This window comes from Chrysemys picta, chromosome 3 (assembly GCF_011386835.1).
Source record: "Chrysemys picta bellii isolate R12L10 chromosome 3, ASM1138683v2, whole genome shotgun sequence".
Lineage (NCBI taxonomy): Eukaryota > Metazoa > Chordata > Testudines > Emydidae > Chrysemys > Chrysemys picta.
The window spans coordinates 45,770,826-45,793,238 of NC_088793.1; the positions used below are offsets into that span (position 1 = coordinate 45,770,826).

At 39.4% G+C, this 22,413-nt stretch overlaps 2 protein-coding genes across 3 annotated transcripts in view; both read right to left on the reverse strand.

Annotated features, from left to right (window-relative positions):
- The window catches only part of CSMD1 (CUB and Sushi multiple domains 1), a 1,932,406-nt gene that overhangs the window by 1,752,945 nt on the left and 157,048 nt on the right, over positions 1-22,413 (reverse strand). The window lies entirely within an intron of this gene.
- LOC135982215 (general transcription factor II-I repeat domain-containing protein 2A-like) lies at positions 7,400-9,598 on the reverse strand. Its single transcript, XM_065587774.1, has one exon. The coding sequence runs from the start codon at positions 9,359-9,361 to the stop codon at positions 7,553-7,555; it is 1,809 nt and encodes a 602-aa protein (XP_065443846.1). The 5' UTR covers positions 9,362-9,598; the 3' UTR covers positions 7,400-7,552.

Below are 22,413 nucleotides of genomic sequence, written 5' to 3' on the forward strand. Positions count from 1 at the left end.
AATAGGGTGATCAGACATCCTGATATTATCAGGACCATCCTGACATTAGGAGCTTTGTCTTATATATGCAACTATTGCCCTCCCTGTCCCTCTCACCCCCCCAAAAAGTGTCCTGACTTTTCACACTTGATATCTGGTGACCCTAGCTAGAAGGTATTGGAGGAATTGTTCTTTTGGTTTTCCTGTCTTTCAGATGAGACCTAAAGATTACATTCTTAACTTTTGAGTCTACTAAAAAAAAATAAAAAAAAAATACATAAATAAATAGGCAAGAAGGGGGCAGGAAATCTTTTCCAAAAGCAGGGACATCAATCCCATGTTTTGACTAAAATACAGATGCAGCTAATTACATTGTGACCACTTAAGTCCCACTTGTAGTTTCAATAGGTATGTTCTTTTTCACTTTCAGTCCTAAACAGTTGTGTATATTGTAGCTACGTACTGCTAAACGGTTGCTGCATTCCATCCGAAAGGAAACTGCCTTTCGTGGTGAGTGATTTCTATACTGTATTTGTAAATAAACAGTGGGATGAAAGATGTTCTATAAAAGAAAATAGTTAATTGTTATAGTAGTCTGCAATAATCAATAGCTGAAACTTCTCTATAAAAAAGACAACCTTATATTTAGCACCAGGTATATCATTTTTGTATTGTTTTAAATATGTGCAAAGAAAACATGATGCCACTTTGTCTGCAGTGTGTTACATACCAGTATTACCATGGTTGCCTGGCAACTCGGAAGAGGTGTAGCAGACAGCAAGGTAGGCCTGAAAAAACATATAGGAATCTACAGTAACAGTGGCACCAACTTTAGGTGACAAATCACTGCTGCACTGTACATGTTATAATGGATAATCTTACTACTCTTTTATTATTTTTTTCTTACAAAAGTTAAGCAAGAGAAATACAACATTCCTACAGGACTACATTTTAAATCATACATAATATGGAGCAAACTAAAATCAGTTGAGTATTCTGGATTTACATTAATGTAAATGAAAGCAGAATCTGGCCCTGTGACTATAGCCATTGGGGATGACGTAGAAGTTGCCCTGTGCAAACACAAAGACTTCCCAATTCCTCAGAGTTGTGGGCAGTTCTTCATAATTGAACTACCAGAGAAGCTGATGGGGGCCACCGTACAGCAAATGCCAGTGTCTGATTGGAATTAAACAGGATAGGATACAACAGAGGCTCCTCTGACCACTCTAAAGGCTTCAATTTTTAGCTTATATAAGACATCAAAATTGTACATTAAAAGGGTTCGCCTTCTAGCAAGAGGGGATAAATGTACATACTGCCTTTGAGAAAAATGGGCAACACCTAGAATCATAGAATATCAGGGTTGGAAGGGACCTCAGGAGGCCATCTAGTCCAACCCCCTGCTCAAAGCAGGACCAATCCCCAACTAATCATCCCAACCAGGGCGATGTCAAGCCTGACCTTAAAAACCTCTAAGGAAGGAGATTCCACCACCTCCCTAGATAACCCATTCCAGTGCTTCACCAACCTCCCAGTGAAAAAGATTTTCCTAATATTCAATCTAAACCTTCCCCACTGCAAATTGAGACCATTACTCCTTGTTCTGTCATCTTCTACCACTGAGAACAGTCCATCTTCTTTGGAACCCCCTTTCAGGTAGTTGAAAGCAGCTATCAAATCCCCCCTCATTGTTCTCTTCTGCAGACTAAACAATCCCAGTTCCCTCAGCTTCTCTTCATAAGTCATGTGCTCCAGCCCCCTAATCATTTCTCTTGCCCTCCGCTGCACTCTTTTCAGTTTTTCCACATCCTTCTTATAGTGTGGGGCCCAAAACTGGACACAGTACTCCAGATGAGGTCTCACCAATGTTGAATAGAGGGGAATGATCACGTCCCTCGATCTGCTGGCAATGCCCCTACTTATACATTCCAAAATGCCATTAGCCTTCTTGGCAAAAAGGGCAGACTGTTGACTCATATCCAGGTTCTTGTCCACTGTAACCACTAGGTCCTTTTCTGTACAACTGCTGCCTACCCGCTCGGTCCCTAGTCAGTAGCAGTGCATGGGATTCTTCCGTCCTAAGTGCAGGACTCTGCACTTGTCCTTGTTGAACCTCATCAGGTTTCTTTTGGCCCAATCCTCTAATTTGTCTAGGTCCCTCTGTATCCTATCCCTACCTTCCAGCGTATCTACCACTCCTCCCAGTTTAGTGTCATCTGCAAACTTGCTGAGGGTGTAGTCCACGCCATCCTCCAGATCATTAAGGAAGATATTGAACAAAACCGGCCCCAGGACAGACCCTTGGGGCACTCTGTTTGATACCAGCTGCCAACTAGACATGGAGCCATTGATCACTACCCGTTGAGCCTGACAATCTAGCTAGCTTTCTATCCACCTTATAGTCCATTCATCCAGCCAATACTTCTTTAACTTGGCAGCAAGAATACTGTGGGATACCATATCAAAAGCTTTGCTAAAGTCAAGGAATAACACATCCACTGCTTTCCCCTCATCCACAGAGCCAGTTATCTCATCATAGAAGGCAATTAGGTTAGTCCAGCATTACTTGCCCTTAGTGAATCCATGCTGACTGTTTCTGATCACTTTCCTCTCCTCTAAGTGCTTAGGAATTAATTCCTAGAGCACCTGCTCCATGATTTTTCCAGGGACTGAGGTGAGGCTGACTGGCCTGCAGTTCCTTGGATCCTCCTTCTTCCCTCTTTTAAAGATAGGCACTACATTAACTTTTTTTCAGTCATCTGGGATGTCCCCCGATCACCATGAATTTTCAAAGATAATGGCCAATGGCTCTGCAATCACATCTGCCAACTTCTTTAGGATCCGGCCCCATGGACTCATTCAGCTTTTCTAAATAGTCCCGAACAACTTCTTTCTCCTTCCCATGCAGTGCTGCCCAGTGCAGTAGTCTGGGAGCTGACCTTGTTCATGAAGACAGAGGCAAAAAAAAAGCATTGAATACATTAGATTTCTCCACATCATCTGTCACTAGGTTGCCTCCCTCATTCAGTAAGGGGCCCACACTTCCTTTGACTTTCTTCTTGTTGCTAACATATCTGAAGAAACCCTTCTTGTTACTCTTAATATCTCTTGCTAGCTGCAACTGCAAGTGTGATTTGGCCTTCCTGATTTCACTCCTGCATGCTTGAGCAATATTTTTATACTCTTCCCTGGTCATTTGTCCAATCTTCCACTTCTTGTAAGCTTCTTTTTTGTGTTTAAGATCATCAAAGATTTTACTGTTAAGCCAACTGTTCGCTTGCCATATTTACTATTCTTTCTACATATCGGGATGGTTTGTTCCTGCAACCTCAATAAGGATTCTTTATAATACAGCCAGCTCTCCTGGATCCAGTAGATCATGTAGAGGAGTTCAGTTTAATCTAGTGTATATGACTTTCTCACATTTGGCAGAACCTAACAGTACACAGCATAAATTGTTAATAATTGAAGACTGCAAGGACGTACAAATGGAGAGAATGAATTGTTTTATTGCTAATGAAACTCTTACTGGCCATTGTTTTTCATAGTTCAGGTTCCCCAGTCAAGAGTTATCTTCAAGAGTAACTTGATTCAAATTATATATAAAGATCTTCTAGTGCCAAATTAATTCTGGTTCTAATCTCAGTGGAGGAGTGGACTTTAAGGTACAATTTTAAACTGAATGGCACTGATTCTAATGTCAACTGAGGTCTTCAGGTTATTAATCTGAATAATGTTCTTAGTTCAAGATGTAAATTCCTTTTACTGTTGTGTTCCCAAATTATCTCATAATATGTCATGTCAGAGACTGTATGTACCATACACTATATAAAGAGGTCTTGAATGTTTGATCCCTTGTATTTAATGATTTGGGAATACATTTAAACCATTTTTGCCATCTGAAGGAAGAATTACTGAAAAATTCCTCCAATTATTAAAATGTTATAAAAAAATGTCCATTCATACTATGGCAAGGGATATAGGACCTATTCATTTGTAAGAAGATGTTTTTTCCACATGGAGGTATTTACAAATGATTTTAGCATTTTAAATAACACTTAGTATTTACATCTTCAAAATGTACAACCATGTAGTCTTATATTTTCATAAAGCATCCATTAATTACGGTGCCTTCGCTTTTAGGTCTCTAGCTTGAGGCATATAGGGCCTGCTTTTCATGTGCCTTCAGCTCCCAATGAAATCCAGATATGCCCCTATATGTATATTAAGTTGGGCAATGAGATAAAATTTAGGGCCCGATCCTGGGCAGAGCTGCCTTTTTGGTATGGGATTCAGAGTAGAGTTTCTTCGTAACTCACCAACAAATCAGAAAAGATTTCTAAGTTAGCACAACACATTATGGGTCATGTTCTGTCTGCAGTTACAGTTGGGCAATTCAACAGAACATGGCCCTCTCTATGTTTATTATAGTAAAGAATATTGTAAAACCACATAGATGGGGCTTTCTCATCTATAAAATATGGATAACAATACTTACCTCATTGGTAAATTGCTTTGAGTTCTACGGACGAAAATGCTAGGTGGTATTATCATTAAGAACTAGATATTATTGTTATTATCAAGAACACACACCCAAGAGATGAAAACAAATTCCTCTACAATTTTGTCTTCAAGAATGCACACTTAAGAGATGATAGTAATAATACTTAGCTCTTAATGATAATACCACTTAGCACTTTTCATCCACAGATTGAAGCAATTTACCAATGAGGTAAGTATTATTATCCATATTTTACAGAGGGGAAACACAAATTCTTCTCTCTCCCTTGTGACTTTTTATCCAGTCAATGGATTAAATTCTTGCTTTAGTTACTTGTTTAAATCCCAAGTGACTCCAGTGAAGTGTTGTAAACTTGGAATAACTCCTAAATGTACATTGTCTTGTGTAATCATTTACATCAGTGCAAAGTGGAAGTGAAATGCTACCATTCTGATTTGGCCCTCTTTGCACTGGTGTAAGGTAACTAACTATACAATTTGTCTGAAAACACTGAATTAGATCCATTGACTTTAATTTGCTCGGGATTTACACCAGTGTAATTACGAACAGAATTTGGAGGGTAAGGTAAACTTGGAGGAACTGAGGAAATGTTGGAAAAAATGTAAAAATTTAGTAGAATTTTTAAACAAATTCACTTTGTGTTATCCACCCATCTGTGTTTGCTTTTTATGAGTGTTTTGGAAAACATGCTCACTGGTATGAATGTTCAAAGAAATTTTAAACTAAAATTACAGAATATTTATGGGAAGAAAATTGCCATCAAGAACCTGTATTTAAAAGTTACACTTATGCTGATGAGAAACATACTGCAAAAGTTACATGTCCCATCAATACAGCTCAAGTTATGAATTCCAAACACAAAATATTCAGAACAATATTCACATCAAACAGGTTGTGAGCAATCCACACACTGAAATATGTTCATATAAAACATTTATTGAACTATTGTAGACAATAAACAAAAATGATAACTGTAATCTGTTCACGGACAATTCATGAACAGGAAAATGGCTAAGTTTGAGGAATACATTGTAATCACTAGACGTTTGCTCAGCTCTGGTAATCAGTACCTAGCAGGGGGATGAGTGGGCATGAATTACATCATGGGAAGTATTTTATTTATTTATTCGTTTTTATTTATTTATTTATCATTCTTTGGCTGAAGAAAGTAAAGTTTGCAATTAGTGCAAATAAAATGTTCATTTTGTAATTTTTAAATGTATTTCCTTCTATAAATAGAAATAAACTTAGGAGGGAAAGATGTATTTTTATTCATTTCTTTTGAGTATACACCTTTCGGCTTTACCCTGTACAGCAATAGAAGAGCACTGTGAAAAGCAATTAAAACCCCATAAGTACAAATAAATGAACATTAAAGATGCCAATACTAGACACCCCTCCCCCTTATCTACATAGTCGATCATCATGAGAATCCACTAATCAAGTGACTATAAATAACATGATCGAGAGAAAGCAGCCTGTCTTTTCTGAGGCAAGGTATGCGTGAGAAGAAAAAAGAATTATAGTATCTCTACTTCTGGCACTATTATTCTGTCTGTATTCTCAATCACAAATCATTATTTTCCATATAGCTTTTCAGAAATAATTGTATCATACAGGATAAATTGAAGGCTCAATATATAAATCCAAACTAGAGCATTTATATTTCTCATGCATAAAACTATAACAAATTGGCTAGGTTTAGGATAAAAGGCCTCTGTCAAGTTTTTTTTTTAACATAGTTTTCTATATTTCTACTGTCCATTATTTGTGTGTCTAAGACCCTCTTAGAATATTGAAAAAAAATCCTTATCTGCTTTATCCTTCCCTATTTGTCAAACATTGATTTTGTTCTGAGTTTTATATTGAGTTGAAATTAAAAAGAATACTGGTCACAGTTTTATATTGCACATTTTAAATAATCATTTTGCACCTAGCTGTTGCTTATAATAGTTTTGGGGGAAATATATTACAGTACCCTATATTTTAACAGCATCTTTCACAAGCAAAGGTCTGTTATTGCAGGGTTGCTTATAATGGATAGGTTAATGACATTGAAAAAAATGGCAGACAAGCACTTAGAAATAAAGCATACAAATACATGAACTTTACAGAGACATAACAGAGCAAAGGAAGGTCTAATTGAAACCTGACAGTTGCTCTTTTTGTTTCAAAACCTCCATTTACAGTGGACCTTTAACAAAATACACAAGAATCATCAGTGTTGTTATGAGAGTGCCTGGAAAGCCTTTTAGTAATGTACTGCTACAGAGCCAGAAGAACAACTGCCTGCATTTTTGCCAGCCCTAAGAAGGGTGCAGACCAGAAAGGTGCTGTTCATTTCCTGAGAGATGCTGAGCTGCGTGTCCTGAGCTCTCCCAGAAATCAATGGACCTGAGGGCACTCATCACCTCTCAGACAGTGTTCACCATCTCACAGGATCAAACCCAGAAATGTTGTTCTTTCATTTCCATTGAAGCCACTGGAATGTGCCCATGGGTAGAAGATAATGGCCTTATAAGAATCATAAATATAAGAGATGCAGTAAAATAGATATGGTAATTATTATTTATTTTTTTAAATGACAGTAGTGAGTAGAAGCCCCTGTCATAAACCAGCACACCCACAAAACAAAAAGATGGTCCCTGCCCCAAAGAGCTGACAGTCTAAACCATTTGATTATTAAAGTGGCTGGGAGACAGAAAAACAAACACATTTTTAGAATCTAGACCAGGGGTGTCAAACTCAATTGCACAGGGGGCCAAAACTCAAAACTCGCGGGCCGAACAGTATAACCATTTATTTAACAGACTAAATATTTATGTTTTTTAACCATTAATATGAACCAAAATACAGGATATCATTCCAAAATAAATACATTTCAATTTAAAATATTTTGCTCTTCATAAAAAAATATCCTGTCAATACAATACATTCAAAATCTGTACATGCTGGAATATTAAAAAATCTGAAAATATAAATAAAAAATTGAATTTAAAGCAAAAGTATAATCATAACAAATCATAACATTCCATTTTCTTGTCCTATTTAGTCAGAGCCTGATACTTGGAGTCTTTTCTTTGCAACAAGTTCGTTTATGTTTGGGGTTAGGTTCTGTGTTGTGAAGATTCTCAGGATCGATTGCAGGTGTTCATCAGTGAGGCGACTCCTGTGTGACGTTTTGTTAATTTTCATCACAGAGAACAGCTGCTCGCACAGATATGTGCTGCCAAACATGGACAGGATTCGAGCCGCATGTTGGCGGAGCTGCGGCATCGCTTCAGGAATGAAGCGAGTGAACTGTGCTGGCCCCGCAGTGTCGTACTTTGCCTTCAGTGTCCCGTTACATTGCAGTTCTATCAGCTCCATCTGCATTTCTACAGGTGCGGTTTCCACATCGACTGCAAATGGGTTGTGAAGCAGCTCGAAGTTACTTTTCTGTGCCTCAAAGTCACTGAAGCGCCGTGCGAACTCAGTGCGCAGCGCGCTGAGTTTTTCAGCAAAGGTGGCATTTGGGAAAACTGTGGCACTTTCTTGGTTCCGTATTACTTGGCAACAGGGAAAGTGAGACAAGTTGCATTGGTGCATTTGTGTCTCCCATAAGCGCAGCTTCACTTGAAATGCCTTCACTGCATCATGCATATCGGTTATTATGTGCTCCCGTCCCTGGAGTTGAAGGTTTAAAGCGCTAAGATGCGACGTTATGTCAGCCAGGAACGCCAACTCACATTTCCACTTTTCATCCCGCAGAACTGTGCAGTCTTTCCCCTTACTGTCCATGAACTGGCAGATTTCCTCTCGCAGCTCAAAGTGTCTTTTGAGAACTTTTCCCCGACTTAGCCACCGGACCTCCGTATGATATGGCATATCGCCAAACTCGCTATCTATTTCCCGCAGAAAAGACTGGAATTGGCGGTGATTTAAACCGTGGGCTCTGATAAAGTTGACGGTTTGTGTTACAGTGTTCATCACATGATCCATTTTTAGGACTTTAGCACTCAGCGATTCCTGGTGTATGATGCAGTGATACACTGTCAACTCACCGGCACAGTTCTCCTCCCGCATCTTTGAGCGTATCCTTCCCACCAGTCCATTTTTTTCACCACACATAGCAGGTGCGCCATCTGTTGTAAGTCCAACGAGTTTTTCCCACGGCAGTTTCATGTCGGTTACACTTTGAAATACATTTCCAAAGATGTCTTCTCCTTTCGTTGTCCCGTGCATCGATTTAATGTCCAGTATTTCCTCTGTTACGCACAAATTGGAATCCACACCACGGATAAATATCGCCAGCTGTGCAGTGTCAGTCGCGTCAGTAGTTTCATCCACGGCAAGGGAGTATGCAACAAAATCTTTTGCTCTTTCAATCAACTGTGTTTTCAAATCAGTCGCCATCTCACAAACCCGATTAGCAACAGTGTTTCTGCTGAGGCTTACATTTGCAAACGCTCGCGTTTTATCTGGACAAAGGACGTCGCACACTTTCATCATACAATTCTTTACGAATTCCCCCTCGGTAAACGGCCGTCCTGATTTGGCGATCTCTTCGGCCACAATGAAACTTGCTTTCACAGCAGCTTCACTTTGTGATTTTGCTTTGGTGAAAAACGTCTGCTGGGATGTCAAATTCTTCTTCAACTCCTCTACCTTTTGTAGCTTCTGTCCTGCGCTCAGGTTTTTGAATTTGTTCTCATGTTTCGTCTCGTAGTGCCGTCTTAGGTTATACTCCTTCATTACAGCGATATTACTCCCGCAAAGGAGACACACTGGTTTACCTGCAATTTCAGTAAACATATACTCATTCTCCCACCGGCTTTGAAAGCCTCGGTTTTCAGAATCAATTTTTCTCTTGGCCATTGTTGGGGTCTAGCTTTGATTTGATATTAGCGTTGTATACATCAACAGACCGCGAACTTGAACCGTGGCTTGCCGTTGGCGGCAATTGCACTGCATCATGGGATTTGTAGTGTGTGTTATTGGGGCGTCATATCACAGGGCCATTAAAAACAGATATATAAAACGATTTCGCGGGCCGGATATAATTGTATGGCGGGCCGGATGTGGCCCGCGGGCCTTGAGTTTGACACATGTGATCTAGACTACCTTCTGTCATTAAATTATAACCAAAAGATAGATCAAATTTTAGTACAACATAAAGTCCTATAGTGTCCCTATAAATGTGCTAATGCCTTATGTTGTCAGGTATGCAGTCTCAGACAAGTATATATTTTTTAAAAAGTCTGTCAGATGTGCTGTGCATATGTATTTAAAGGGCCCCAGAATCCTCAAACTGTGTACAATTTAGCTCAAGTGATATTTTTAAATAACATGGGCTAATGTGACTTGCCACTCAAAAGAGACCTATGCAGAATTACAATTTCATGGCTGTTTCTCCAAATCAGTTGTCAGTTAGAGCAGAGTAACAAATAAAGTCAAGTACAAACGCAGGCTCATGAGCTTCCACTGCTGAAATGGCCTCCTGCATTCTTGGGCTTCTTCTAACCCATTTTTCACTGAGTCCGATTTAAAATGCAGCTAACCTCCTATTCTTAATGACAACTGTGAATTCAGAGAATGGGGAATTAATTACACGTACACACAATTAAAAATTAAGTTAATATTAAGGATTCTGATGAACTCTCACGCAAGCAGCTAAAGGATAAGGGTTAGATGTGGGGCTCTTATTTTGAGTGTGATTACAGTGGTTAATAAACATAAATGTCAATGGTGGAAGAGAAGATTATCATATAATCAGTGAAAACAGTTATAGTTTACAACTAGCTTTTTCCCCTGTGGTTAAGATACAGCAGAGCTTTCCACGAGAGCTAGTTATAAGCACAGTGAAAACCTGCTCAATCTGGCTTTAAACTTATCAGCCAGCAAAATTTTAACTGTGACCACTGTATGATGACTTTAATCTTTATAAATATCTGTTATATTTGTTGAGAAACCACTCACAGCACAGGGTAGTGCTCAACTGAAGTCAAAGGATATAAATTAAAATGAAAAGCAAATACAGGCTGACACCACGTCCTTAACTCACACATTTGCAACAAACCTACAGTACCTACAGTACATAAGGTCACACAGTGTTTTCACATCCCTGAAATGTTTTGGCACAATGGGAATAGATTGGAATATCAAGTTAAACTACATCAAATTCAAGCACTTTCTCCTTGCATTCAAGGACTTGCACAACTCAGCCTCAGCCTGTACCTCCCACCATATCTCCTTGTATGCCCCTACTATCTTCTGTGTCCAATTTCTGTTCTGTCAATGATACATACATTCATATGTACATAGAGTTTATGGCCAGAAGGGACCATTAGATCATCTAGTCCAGGGGTTCCCAAACTTGGTACGTGGTAAGCCCCTGGCGGGCTATGAGACACTTTGTTTACCTGAGCGTCGGCAGGTACAGCCGCTCGCAGCTCCCAGTGGCCGCCACGGTTCGCCGTTCCTGGCCAATCAGAGCTGCGGGAAGTGGTGTGGGGGCCACCGCTTACCGCAGTTCCCATTGGCTGGGAACAACGAACCGCGGCCACTGGGAGCTGCGAGCGGTCGTATCTGCGGACGACAGGTAAACAAAGCATCTTGTGACCCGCCAGGGGCTTACCCTGAACAAACTGCGAACCAAGTTTGGGAACCTCTGATCTAGTCTGAACTATACATCAGAGACACTTACTTTTCACCCAGCTACCTATCTATTAAGCCCAATAACTTCTCTTTGACTAAAACATGTCCTCCAAAAAGGAATAGGGTCTTGATTTGAAGACATCAAGTGATGGAGAATCCACCATTTCCCTTGGTAATTTGTTCCAATGATTAATCCTCATCACTAAAAATGTGTGCCTTATTTACCATTTGAATGTGTCTGACTTGAGTTTCCAGCCATTCATTCATGTTATACCTTTTCCCACTAGATTAAAGAGCCCTTGACTACCCAGTATTTCCCCCCAAGACAGTACATATACACTGTAATGAAGTCACCTCTCAATCTTCTTTTTGCTAAGGTAAAGACATTGAGATCTTGCCTCACTGTAAGACATTTTCTACAGCCCTCGAACCATTTCTGCAGTGTTTTTCTGAACCCTTTCCAATTCTTCAATATCCCTTTAAAAATATTGACAGGCCAGCAGAACTGTACACAATATTCTAGTCTCCATAAGAGGTAAAATCACTTCCTTATTCCTACCCACCACTCCTCTGTCTATACATCCATGGATGGTGTTAACTTTTGTGTCACAGCATTGTACTGGGAGCTTATGTTCCATTTTTTTGTCCATTGTGACCACATGATCCTTTTCAGAGTCACACCCTTCCAGGATACAGTCCCTTATTCTGTAGATATGGACTGCATTCCTTGTTCTAAGTGGTATAATTTTTAATTTAGCTATATTAAAACACATTTTATTTGAATGGGCCCAGGTTATCAAGCAATCCAGATCACTCTGTATGGCTGCTGTGTCCTCATCGTTATTTGCCACTCTGTCAAACATTGCATCATTTTGCTCAGGACTGATGTCAGGCTAACCAGCCTACAGTTATCTGAACCCCTGATATCTTTATCTTTCCTTATTAATTTTCTACACTTCAAACTCATACTATATATCAATGATGGTAGAAATTCCCCCAGTGTTCCCATTTCTCACACCTTCCTTTGTGTATCCTCCATGCTGACCCGTTAACATGCACAAAGCACTTTGCAAACATTAACTAGGAAATCTTCACATCCATATAGGTAGGTACTACTTTCCTCACTTTACAAACGGGAACAATGATGCAAAGATGAAGTCAGGTAGTTGGTGTTAGGGTTATGCTTAGAACTCAGACATTTCTGGTTACTAGTGCAGTGCTCAGACCAGTGAACTATTATCTATTTGTGTGGACAAATATGAGTTATTGCCGTCAAAACTGAGGCATGTGCATTTTATGGGCACACAGATTATCCCTTCCTCTGCAAGAAATGTTTATGATGACGCACCAGGAAATTGCTCTTCTTTAATTTCTGAATGTAAAATTACTTTAACCAATTTACATTTTATTAATTGATAGCAGATGTTGTCATTTTATCTTCATAACTAGAGAACAGCTTGATAAAAAAATATTTTCACTCAATAAACTCAGATTCCAGGTTATCATTTTAACATAGCTTGCGAACATGTGTATTGTCTCTGAATATATTCTTTGCAACAAAAACTTTACTTGATGCATATTGTTTACCTCTGGGTTATTTCCATTGCCATAACTTCTACAACTATAAGGAGTCCATTTGTAGGCTACTATGTAGGGATTTAGCCACACAAATACCTTGTATACTGCAACAAATTCCTTGTACACTGAACTGAATATTAATGACTCAGGCAGGGAATAAACAGTGTTTTACATCAAAGGTGACAAATCCAGAAATGATGGAAAACACTGGATCAGTCTGAACTGAGAATTCCCTCATCCAGCATATGTGTCTGTGTAGGAGAGGAAAGTATGGGTCTTGTTATCTAGAAATATATATTATTACATATATATTTTTAAAAATATTTACAATCTTAAAACAAAGAAAACGTTGCAAGATTTTCCAGCAAATTTTAAGAAGTGTCAGACACTATGGATCCAGGCAAGATACTTTTCATCATAGGGGACTTCAATTTGAGGGGCATATGCTGGAAGTCTCATGCTGCAAGTACTAAAATGTCCTTAGAATTTCTAAATATTATAAGGGAGAGTTTTCTATATCAAAAGATACTGCATCCTGCACAGAGGAATTCAATATTAGACCTCATCTTGACAGATAAAGAGGGAACTGATCACAGAACTAAAAATTAATGACAGCATAGGTACAAGTGATCATGACTAGATCTAGACTAGTGTTTTATATATATAATTGGTGCTTTTAAAGAACAAATTCTACAATGCCGAAAAAAATCATGGGCCAAATCATCTGTGAAGAAGTATTTAATCAGTAAAATGTGAATGATAATTGGGATTTGTTTAAAACCACTTTATTGGATGCCCATAAAGCCATAATTGAGGAAAAAAGGCTATATTTGTTAAACAAACCCCACTTGGAGGGGAACTGAAGGCAGCTATAATTTTTTAAAAATATTTTATATACAAATGGAAGAAAGGGAACATTGATAGTAAAGAATATAAATCAGAAGCTAGAAATTGTAGAAAATTGATAAGGGAAGCAAATGTACAAGGAGAAATCTATGGCTAGAAGAGTTAGGGACAATAAGAAGGAATTCTATGTATATTAGCAACAAAAAGAATACTAACAATGGTTGCTGGTACTAACAATGGTTGCTGGATGGAAATGGTAGAATTATCAATAATAATGCCGAAAAGGCAGAAGTGTTTAATAAACACTGTTCTGAATTCTGGAAAAAAACAGATGATATAGTCCTAGCATATAATAACACTCTTCACATTGAACTAGTATCTCAGGAGGATGTTAAACAGCAGCTACTAAAGTTGGGTATTTTTAAATCACCAGATCAGATAACTTGCATCCAACAGTTTTAATAAAGCTGGCAGAGTAGCTTCCAGACCATTAATGTTGATTTCAAAAGTCTTGGAACACTGGGGAAGTTCTAGAAGACTGAAAGAAAGCTAATATTGTGCCAGTATTTAAAAAGAATAAATAGGATGACCTGGTTAATTATAGGTGTGTTAGCCTGATGTTAATCCCAGGCAAGATCATAGAATCATAGAATATCAGGGTTGGAAGGGACCTCAGGAGGTCATCTAGTCCCACCCCCTGCTCAAAGCAGAACCAATCCCCAACTAAATCATCCCAACCAGGGCTTTGTCAAGCCGGGCCTTAAAAACCTGTAAGAAAGGAGATTCCACCACCTCACTAGGTAACCTATTCCAGTGCTTCACCACCCTTCTAGTGAAAAAGTTTTTCCTAATATCCAATGTAAACCTCCCCCACTGCAACTTGAGATCATTACTCCTTTTTCTGGCCTCTGCAACCACTGAGAACAGTCTAGATCCATCCTCTTTGGAATCCCCTTTCAGGTAGTTGAAAGCAGCTATCAAATCCGCAATCATTCTTCTCTTCTGCAAACCAAACAGTTCCCTCAGCCTCGCCTCATAAGTCATGTGCTCCAGCCCCCTAATCATTTTTGTTGCCCTCTGTTGGACTCTTTCCAATTTTTCCACATCCTTCTTGCAGTGTAGGGCCCAAAACTGGACACAGTACTCCAGATGAGGTCTCACCAATGTCGAATAGAGAGGAATGATCATGTCCCTCGATCTGCTGGCAATGCCCCTACCAGGGACGGCTCTAGGGTTTTGGCCGCCCCAAGCAGCAAAAAAACAAACAAACTGCGATCGCGATCTGCGGCGGCAATTCGGCGGAAGGTCCTTTGCTCTGAGCGGGAGTGAGGGACCGTCTGCCAAATTGCCGCCGAATAGCTGGACCTGTCGCCCCTCTCCAGAGTGGCCGCCCCAAAGCTGGTGCCTGGAGCCGGCCCTGGCCCCTACTTATACAGCCCAAAATGCCATTAGCCTTCTTGGCAACAAGGGCACACCATTGACTCATATCCAGGTTCTTGTCCACTGTAACCCCTAGGTCCCTTTCTGCAGAACTGCTGCCTAGCCATTCAGTCCCTAGTCTGTAGCGGTGCATGGGATTCTTCTGTCCTAAATGCAAGACTCTGCACTTGCCCTTGTTGAACCTCAACAGATTTCTTTTGGCCCAATCGTCTAATTTGTTTAGGTCTCTATTTATCCTATCTCTACCCTCCATCATATTTACCTCTCCTCCCAGTTTAGTGTCATCTGCAAACTTGCTGAGGATGCAGTCTACGCCATCCTCCAGATCATTAAGGAAGATATTGAACAAAACCGGCCCCAGGACAGTCCCTTGGGGCACTCCGATTGATACCGGCTGCCAACTAGACATGGAGCCATTGATCACTAGCCGTTGAGCTTGACGATCTAGCCAGTTTTCTATCCACCTTATAGTCCATTCATCCAACCCATACTTCTTTAACTTGCCGGCAAGAATGCTGTGGGAGACGGCATCAAAGGTTTTGCTATAGTCAAGGAATAACACGTCCACTGCTTTCTCCTCATCCACAGAGCCAGTTATCTCGTCATAGAAGGCAATTAGGTTAATCAGGCATGACTTGCCCTTGGTGAATCCATGCTGACTGTTCCTGATCACTTTCCTCGCCACTAAATGCTTCAGAATTGATTCCTTGTGGACCTGCTCTATGATTTTTCCAGGGACTGAGGGGAGGCTGACTGGCCTGTAGTTCCCTGGATCCTCCTTCTTCCCTTTTTTAGAGATGGACACTACATTAGCCTTTTTCCAGTCATCTGGGACCTCCCCTGATCGCCATGAGTTTTCAAAGATAATGGCCAATGACCCTTCAATCACATCCGCCAACTCCTTTAGCACCCTCGGATGCAGCACATCTGGCCCCATGGACTTGTGCTCATCCAGCTTTTCTAAATAGTCCTGAATCACTTCTTTCTCCACAGAGGGCTGGTCCCCCCCTCCCCACCCCCCAGGTGTGCTGCACAGTGCAGTAGTCTGTGAGCTGACCTTGTTCGTGAAGATGATTAAGTGTCTGAAATGGGACTTGATTAATAAAGAATTAAAGGAGGGTAATATAACTAACACCACACCACTTAACACTAAAGCTCACAATAGTTTTAGGTTGCTTGAAACATTTCATTTTGATTTTAAGCACTTAATATTTTTAAAATTTTAAGATATAATTGAAGGAAATTTCAAATTGAAAAGTTGTTTTGAATTGAACATTGGAAAAGTTTCATTACAAAAATGTAGAAACACAATGTTTTTACTTTTTTATATGTCCCCCTCCCCCTGCATGAACAATTTGGAGAAACTGACACAAATTTGCAGAACATTTGCTGAATCTTCATTTTTCACTAAAAAAAAAGTTTCAGGTGAAAAATTTTGCCCAGCTCTCCTCTAACTCTTAAAAAGAATTGAAGTTGAACATCCTGGGTTTTATTCTGATTCAAGTTGCTAGATACTATTATTTTATGATACACATGGCATTGTTTGGCATTTATATTATTCTATTTCATGTATATGTTGCAGTTATCTCATTACATTTGTTGTAAAATATTAATAATATTATAATGAATAATATTATAAGCCTACCCAGGAAATGATCTTATTGGCCACAAATGAAAAGTGATGGAGCATCAAATTATCAATGTTTGAAATAATTAAACCCCAAAAGAGCATCACTATGCTCAATACAGGTCACCAAACCATTTGAAATCATTTCCCTGCCTTTCTGGATTCAGAGAAAAGCATAGGTAGATAGAAGTACATATTTATCACCGAAGAAAAAAGACAAAAAATGGTAGCTGACACAACATTTAAGTAATTTTTGTACTAAAATTTGGTTCTCTATCACAATCAGAGAGGCGAATCAGAAAATCAGTTGCTGTTGTTTGTATTAGAGTAGCACTCAGTAGCCTGACACTCATTTTTCTAGACAGTATACAGATACATAATAAAAAGAAAGTCTCTGTCCTGAAATGTTTGCAATCTAAGTATAAGATGAGACCCAGTATGCGGAATACAGACAGAGGAAGCACAAGGTAACAGTGAGATAATTGTGATCGATATGATAAGCGGTAGTCACAACCCTCCAGCTGTTTCCATAACAGGATTTCCCCCCCAGACATCATGGCAAGGGTAGCTTTAAGGTGGCATTTGAAGGAAGACAATGTGATGGTTTTGCAATTTTTAACTGGGAACACTTTACATACAGAAAGGGGTGGAATGGATACAAGAGACTGTCAGATAAACTGTTCTCTGCAATCTACAAGGGAACCAGTAAGAAAAGCAATTTAATGTTACCATTTTATCAGAGGAATACTCCTGGAGTTACCATCACAATAAAATGGTCCATGCATATTTCATCAGGTTTACCAACTGATATGGCTTTTGAGCTGAGTCCTAGATAAACCCCAAACCCTTTATCTAGGAACTACAGAGAACATGTCAGAAAATGGAAAGATCAGATGAAGGAAGCTTATTGGATAGCCAGAAAACTGCAGCTCATTGCAAGAGCAGCTGTGACATGAAAGCACATAGTACTGTGATTGGATCCTGCTCTGAAAACTATCAGAAAAGAGAGAGGTGGGCAAATTAATCTAGCTGAGAAAGGTATAATATGATGTGGCCGGTAGTTAAAGTTTAGACAAGTTCAGACTGGAAATAAGGTGTACAATGTTAAGATTTAAAATTGTAACGATTAGGACAATTTAGAAAGGGTCATGATGGGTTGTCCATCACTGGCAATCTTAAAATCAAGATTGGATTTTTTTCCCTAAAACATATGCTATGGGAACTATTTTAGGGAAGTTGTATGGCCTGTATTATACAATAAGTCAGACTAGATTTATCTCAATGGTCCTTCCTGGCCTTCGAAAACTTGAAAGATTTAAGAGCTGTAAGAGCTTACTAGCATAATAAGATCTAGAGGAAGAGGAAAAGGATATGGGCCAGATTACAATGGAAAAGATAGAGGAGGCAAAGGTCCAATAAAATATTCATTGTCTGTACCAATTGCCAACCTTTGGTTCAGCCACAACAGAAAAAGGAGCAGTGAGAGTTAGATAAGCCAAGAAAGACAAATTATTCACGGCAAAAAGAAGAGTCCAAAACAATCAGAGAAGGAGGAAGGGGGATGATGGTCATTTATTAAATATTATAGAAACTTTAATCCCACACAGTGCACTTGTAGCCAAGAATAAAATATATTATGTATATTTAGGATATAGAGGTGAAATATAAATGTTAATTAACCCAGGGCCTATAAGTTGAGGTCTGTAAGATTTCAGCTTAGCCATATTAGGCCTCAGGCATAAGCAGGGTTGACATAAGTAGGTGACCCAGGAATAACCCTGTACCAGTAAAGTTACAATATTACTGTAAAGAATGTGCCAATGGGTAATGCCAAAAATGTACATGTCTACACCGCAAGACACCTGACTGTAACATCATGAGAAATTCTGCTGTAATCACAAGTACATAGAAGCATAATAAGAATAAGGGGAACAAAGGGGATAGCCAATGAGAAATGGGGAACCCCTAAATTAGTGGGGTATGAAAGTATGAATAAGGAACAAGGAGTTGGAATCCTAATGCACATGTATGAGCCTTAGTGGGTATAAGCATGACTCAGATGTATGTGTAGGGAAGAAACGTATGGGGAGATGCCAGTGTGACGGTTGGTGCCCCCCATAAGGCTTTATGGAAATATGCTTATGTATGCATATATATATATATATATATATATATATATATATATATATATATATATATATATAACATAACTAGAATGTGTTTTATGCTACATATGCCATGTAACATACCTCTGTAAAGGTTATGATCTACTAAACCTATTAATCCTATTTGCATGCATGTATCATTTTTGTATTTGAAGTTATGAATATTGGCTGCATACTTGTTTGATTCTAAGTAGGCTGTAGTGAAGCAGTTGGTCAGCTTCCGGACAAAAGACAATTCTCAGTACGGACCTAATCAAGAGACACTTAAGCCAACAATGAACTTGGAGACACCAATTCACATCTGGGCTTTCCCAGGAATGTGGCTTGGCTGGTAAGGAACTCAGTCATGCATGGACATGTGACTTGCCCAGGTGACTCCAAAACTCCATTTTGTAGCTGGACTTTTCATAGGAGAGAGAGGGGGTCTCCACCCACAAGAGAAAGTCTATTGAAGCCCAGGAGAGACCCCCTCTATTTAGTCTTCAGCCGGCTAAAAAGAAAGCCTCTCTACCCTCAAAGATACCGGAAAGAAACTGGAACAAAGGACAGTGACTGCAAGGGGTGTGAGTGATTGCTCGACCCAGACTAAAAGGAGATTAATCTGTAAAAGGAAGCATTCTGGAACTGGCAAGGATCTGTATTCAGTTTCTTACTGTATTAGACATAGACTGGCGTGTTTTATTTTATTTTGTTTGGTAATTCACTTTGTTCTGTCTGTAACCACTGAAACCCTATTTTCTGTATTTAATAAAATCACTTTTTACTTATTAATTAACTCAGAGTATATGTTAATACCTGAGTGGGCAAACAGCTGTGCATATCTCTCTATCAGTGTTATAGAGGGCGAACAATTTATGAGTTTACCCTGAATGAGCTTTATACAGGGTAAAACGGATTTATTTTGGTTTAGACCCCACTGGGTGCTGGGCATCTGAGTGTTAAAGACAAGATCACGTCTATTAGCTGCTTTCAGGTAAGCCTACAGCTGTTATGGGACGTGATTCAGACCTGGGTCTGGGTTGGCAGCAGGCTAGCGAGTCTGGTTCAAACCAGGCCAGGCACTAAAGTCCTAAGCTGACAGGGCAGGAAGGCAGGGGCAGAAGTAGTCTTGGCACATCAGGTGGCAGCTCCCAAGAGGGTTTCTGTGATCCAACCCATCACAGCCAGGATGACAACAATGGGCGATAATGAAAATGAGGAGGACGAGAATAATAACTGATGCTCCAGGGTCGCCCAGCAGGAGGTGAAATGTGGGTGATGCCAGTCATAGGGCTGAACACTTTGCACTATCTGCTATTATATTTTAGTATTTGTGGGATTGTTTATTTACTTAGTGAATTAGTTAATAAAGTAATTTGTAGTAAACTGGAATTGTTTCTTGTCTGCTCCTAGGGTCTCTTAATACTAATAATATCTTTGATACTATAGCCTTCAAGAGACAGACTGCATTGGTTAAACAGTCAAAGAGCTTAATCAGTAATCAATATGCCCATCTATAAATAAGACTACACTATTGTGCAAATTCAGTTTGTCATCCACACCTTTGAGTGCTGAAAATGCTTGTGGGCACCCAGTACAAAACAAAACAGGTGAATATTTGGGTCCCATTAAGATCAATATAAAATTGACTTCAGTAAACCAGAATTTAACACAAGAAGTGATGATCCAGGTCTAAGAGTTTATGATGAACTCTGAATTTGTGACTGAAATGAACCTTATAGTCAACTAGCAACAAGACAAAATACTGAGGAAGCTGCAGTATAAAATAACTAATATGACCATAGAAGCAGACCGATGAAACCACCTCAGAAGTTCCCTCTATCACCATTCAAATCACCAGCCTGTACAAAGGGATCACAGCCATTAGATCACAAATGCTACCTATGCAAATAGAACATTATATTATCCCACATTCTGTATAATGACTGAACCAAGATCCCTCTGTCTCCCTTTCTGCATTCAAATAAAAGAACACTGAAATACTGGTTAAATAATATTCACCCAACTTTTGGTAAAGAGCTTTGTAATGTGCAATTATTAAAGAAAATAGAATAATTGGTTTAAGATGCATCTTAGGTGCACTTAAAGAAATGTGATCCATCTCTTATGAAGGGATTCAGTTGCTTATAATCAAGTGTTAAAAAAAACAAAATCGAAAAATAATATCCACCTTTCACAAAAGAAGTTGGATATCAGGAGTGTAAACTGCTTTTTGTTTTTCCTAGCAAAAAGAAAGCTTGAAGATTCTGTGTTGATCTACACTTAAAATTTAGGCTGACATAGCTATGTTGGTCAAGGATGTGAAAATTCCATGTTCCTGAACAATGTTGCTATTCCGACCTAACCACCAATGTGGGTTATGTCACAATTCTATCAACAGAAAAATTCTTCCATTGGCCTAGCTCTCATCATTCATGAAGATGATGTTCCTACACTGATGGAAAAACCCCTTCCATTGGTGAAGGTTCCATACCCTCTATCTCAAAGGCTCCCAGGAAAGTTAGCAAACATTTTGCACTCTGATCTGATTCTTGTTTGTTCACAGGTTGACATTCAACATGCATTTTAGAGCACTGCTGTTGAAAGCAGAAAAGTAAATATTTTTGTGCATCGAACTGCAGATCCAGAGTCAAAAAATGATCACCAAAATCATGCAAATTGTTTTTTAAAGTTAAAAAGCAAAAAGTTAAGTGAATAAAACAAGTCAAGCTATAGGATTGTTCTGATTTTAACTTTGTCCTGTGCCTGAGAAGCAAAGGTGCAAAGAGTTACAGTTCAGACATTTAAAAAAATTGTTTTGCAGCAAAACAGACGTGACTGAAATCCACACAATCAGCTAAAAAAATCTAAATAACCAGAATGTAGGTCATAATTAACAATTCAAATTGATATAAATAGTTAGCATTCATATACCACTTTACATTTTCAAAGGGCTATACAAATATTAATTAATGAATCCTCACAAGACCAATGTCGTATAGGTATGCATTAGAGGTAGGGTTGCCATCTCTGAAGTACAAAAAGTGGGGACATCCCTGTGCTGGCGAAAAGGAGCACAGAAATGGGGAGAGGACTAGGAGAGAGTTCCTGAGAGGGGGAGTCAGGCTCCACTGAGCAAAAACAGCCACCTTCATGGTGAGGAGCAGGGTGCTGTGGAACTGCTGCCTTGAGCTCCTTTTGGTGCTCTCATAGGCTTGTTGGTCAGGGAGGAAGTGGCAGCTGCTGATGCTTCACTGCTCCTGCTGGGGATCTCTGGAGCAGCCAGGAGAGAGGAGAAGCAGCAACACCATGGAGGAGGAAGATGACAGGACCACCCAGCCTGAGTGGTGACTCAACTGACAAAGAAAACAGGACTTTTAATGTTCCAGAACTATGTACAGATTTCCTGGGACAGCTACCTCAAAAAAAGGGACAATCCTTGGAAAACTTAGACCTGTGGAAACCAACTATAGGCACATTGTTCCCATTTACAGATGGTAAAACTGAGGCTCTAAGAGGCTTATTGAGTTGGCCAAGATCATGCAAGAAGTAAATTGGAGCCCAGTCTCCATTACTGAATGACAAAAGGGGAGAGACTGTCAACTCTCACAGAGCTTAATGGTATGCACAGTGACTCC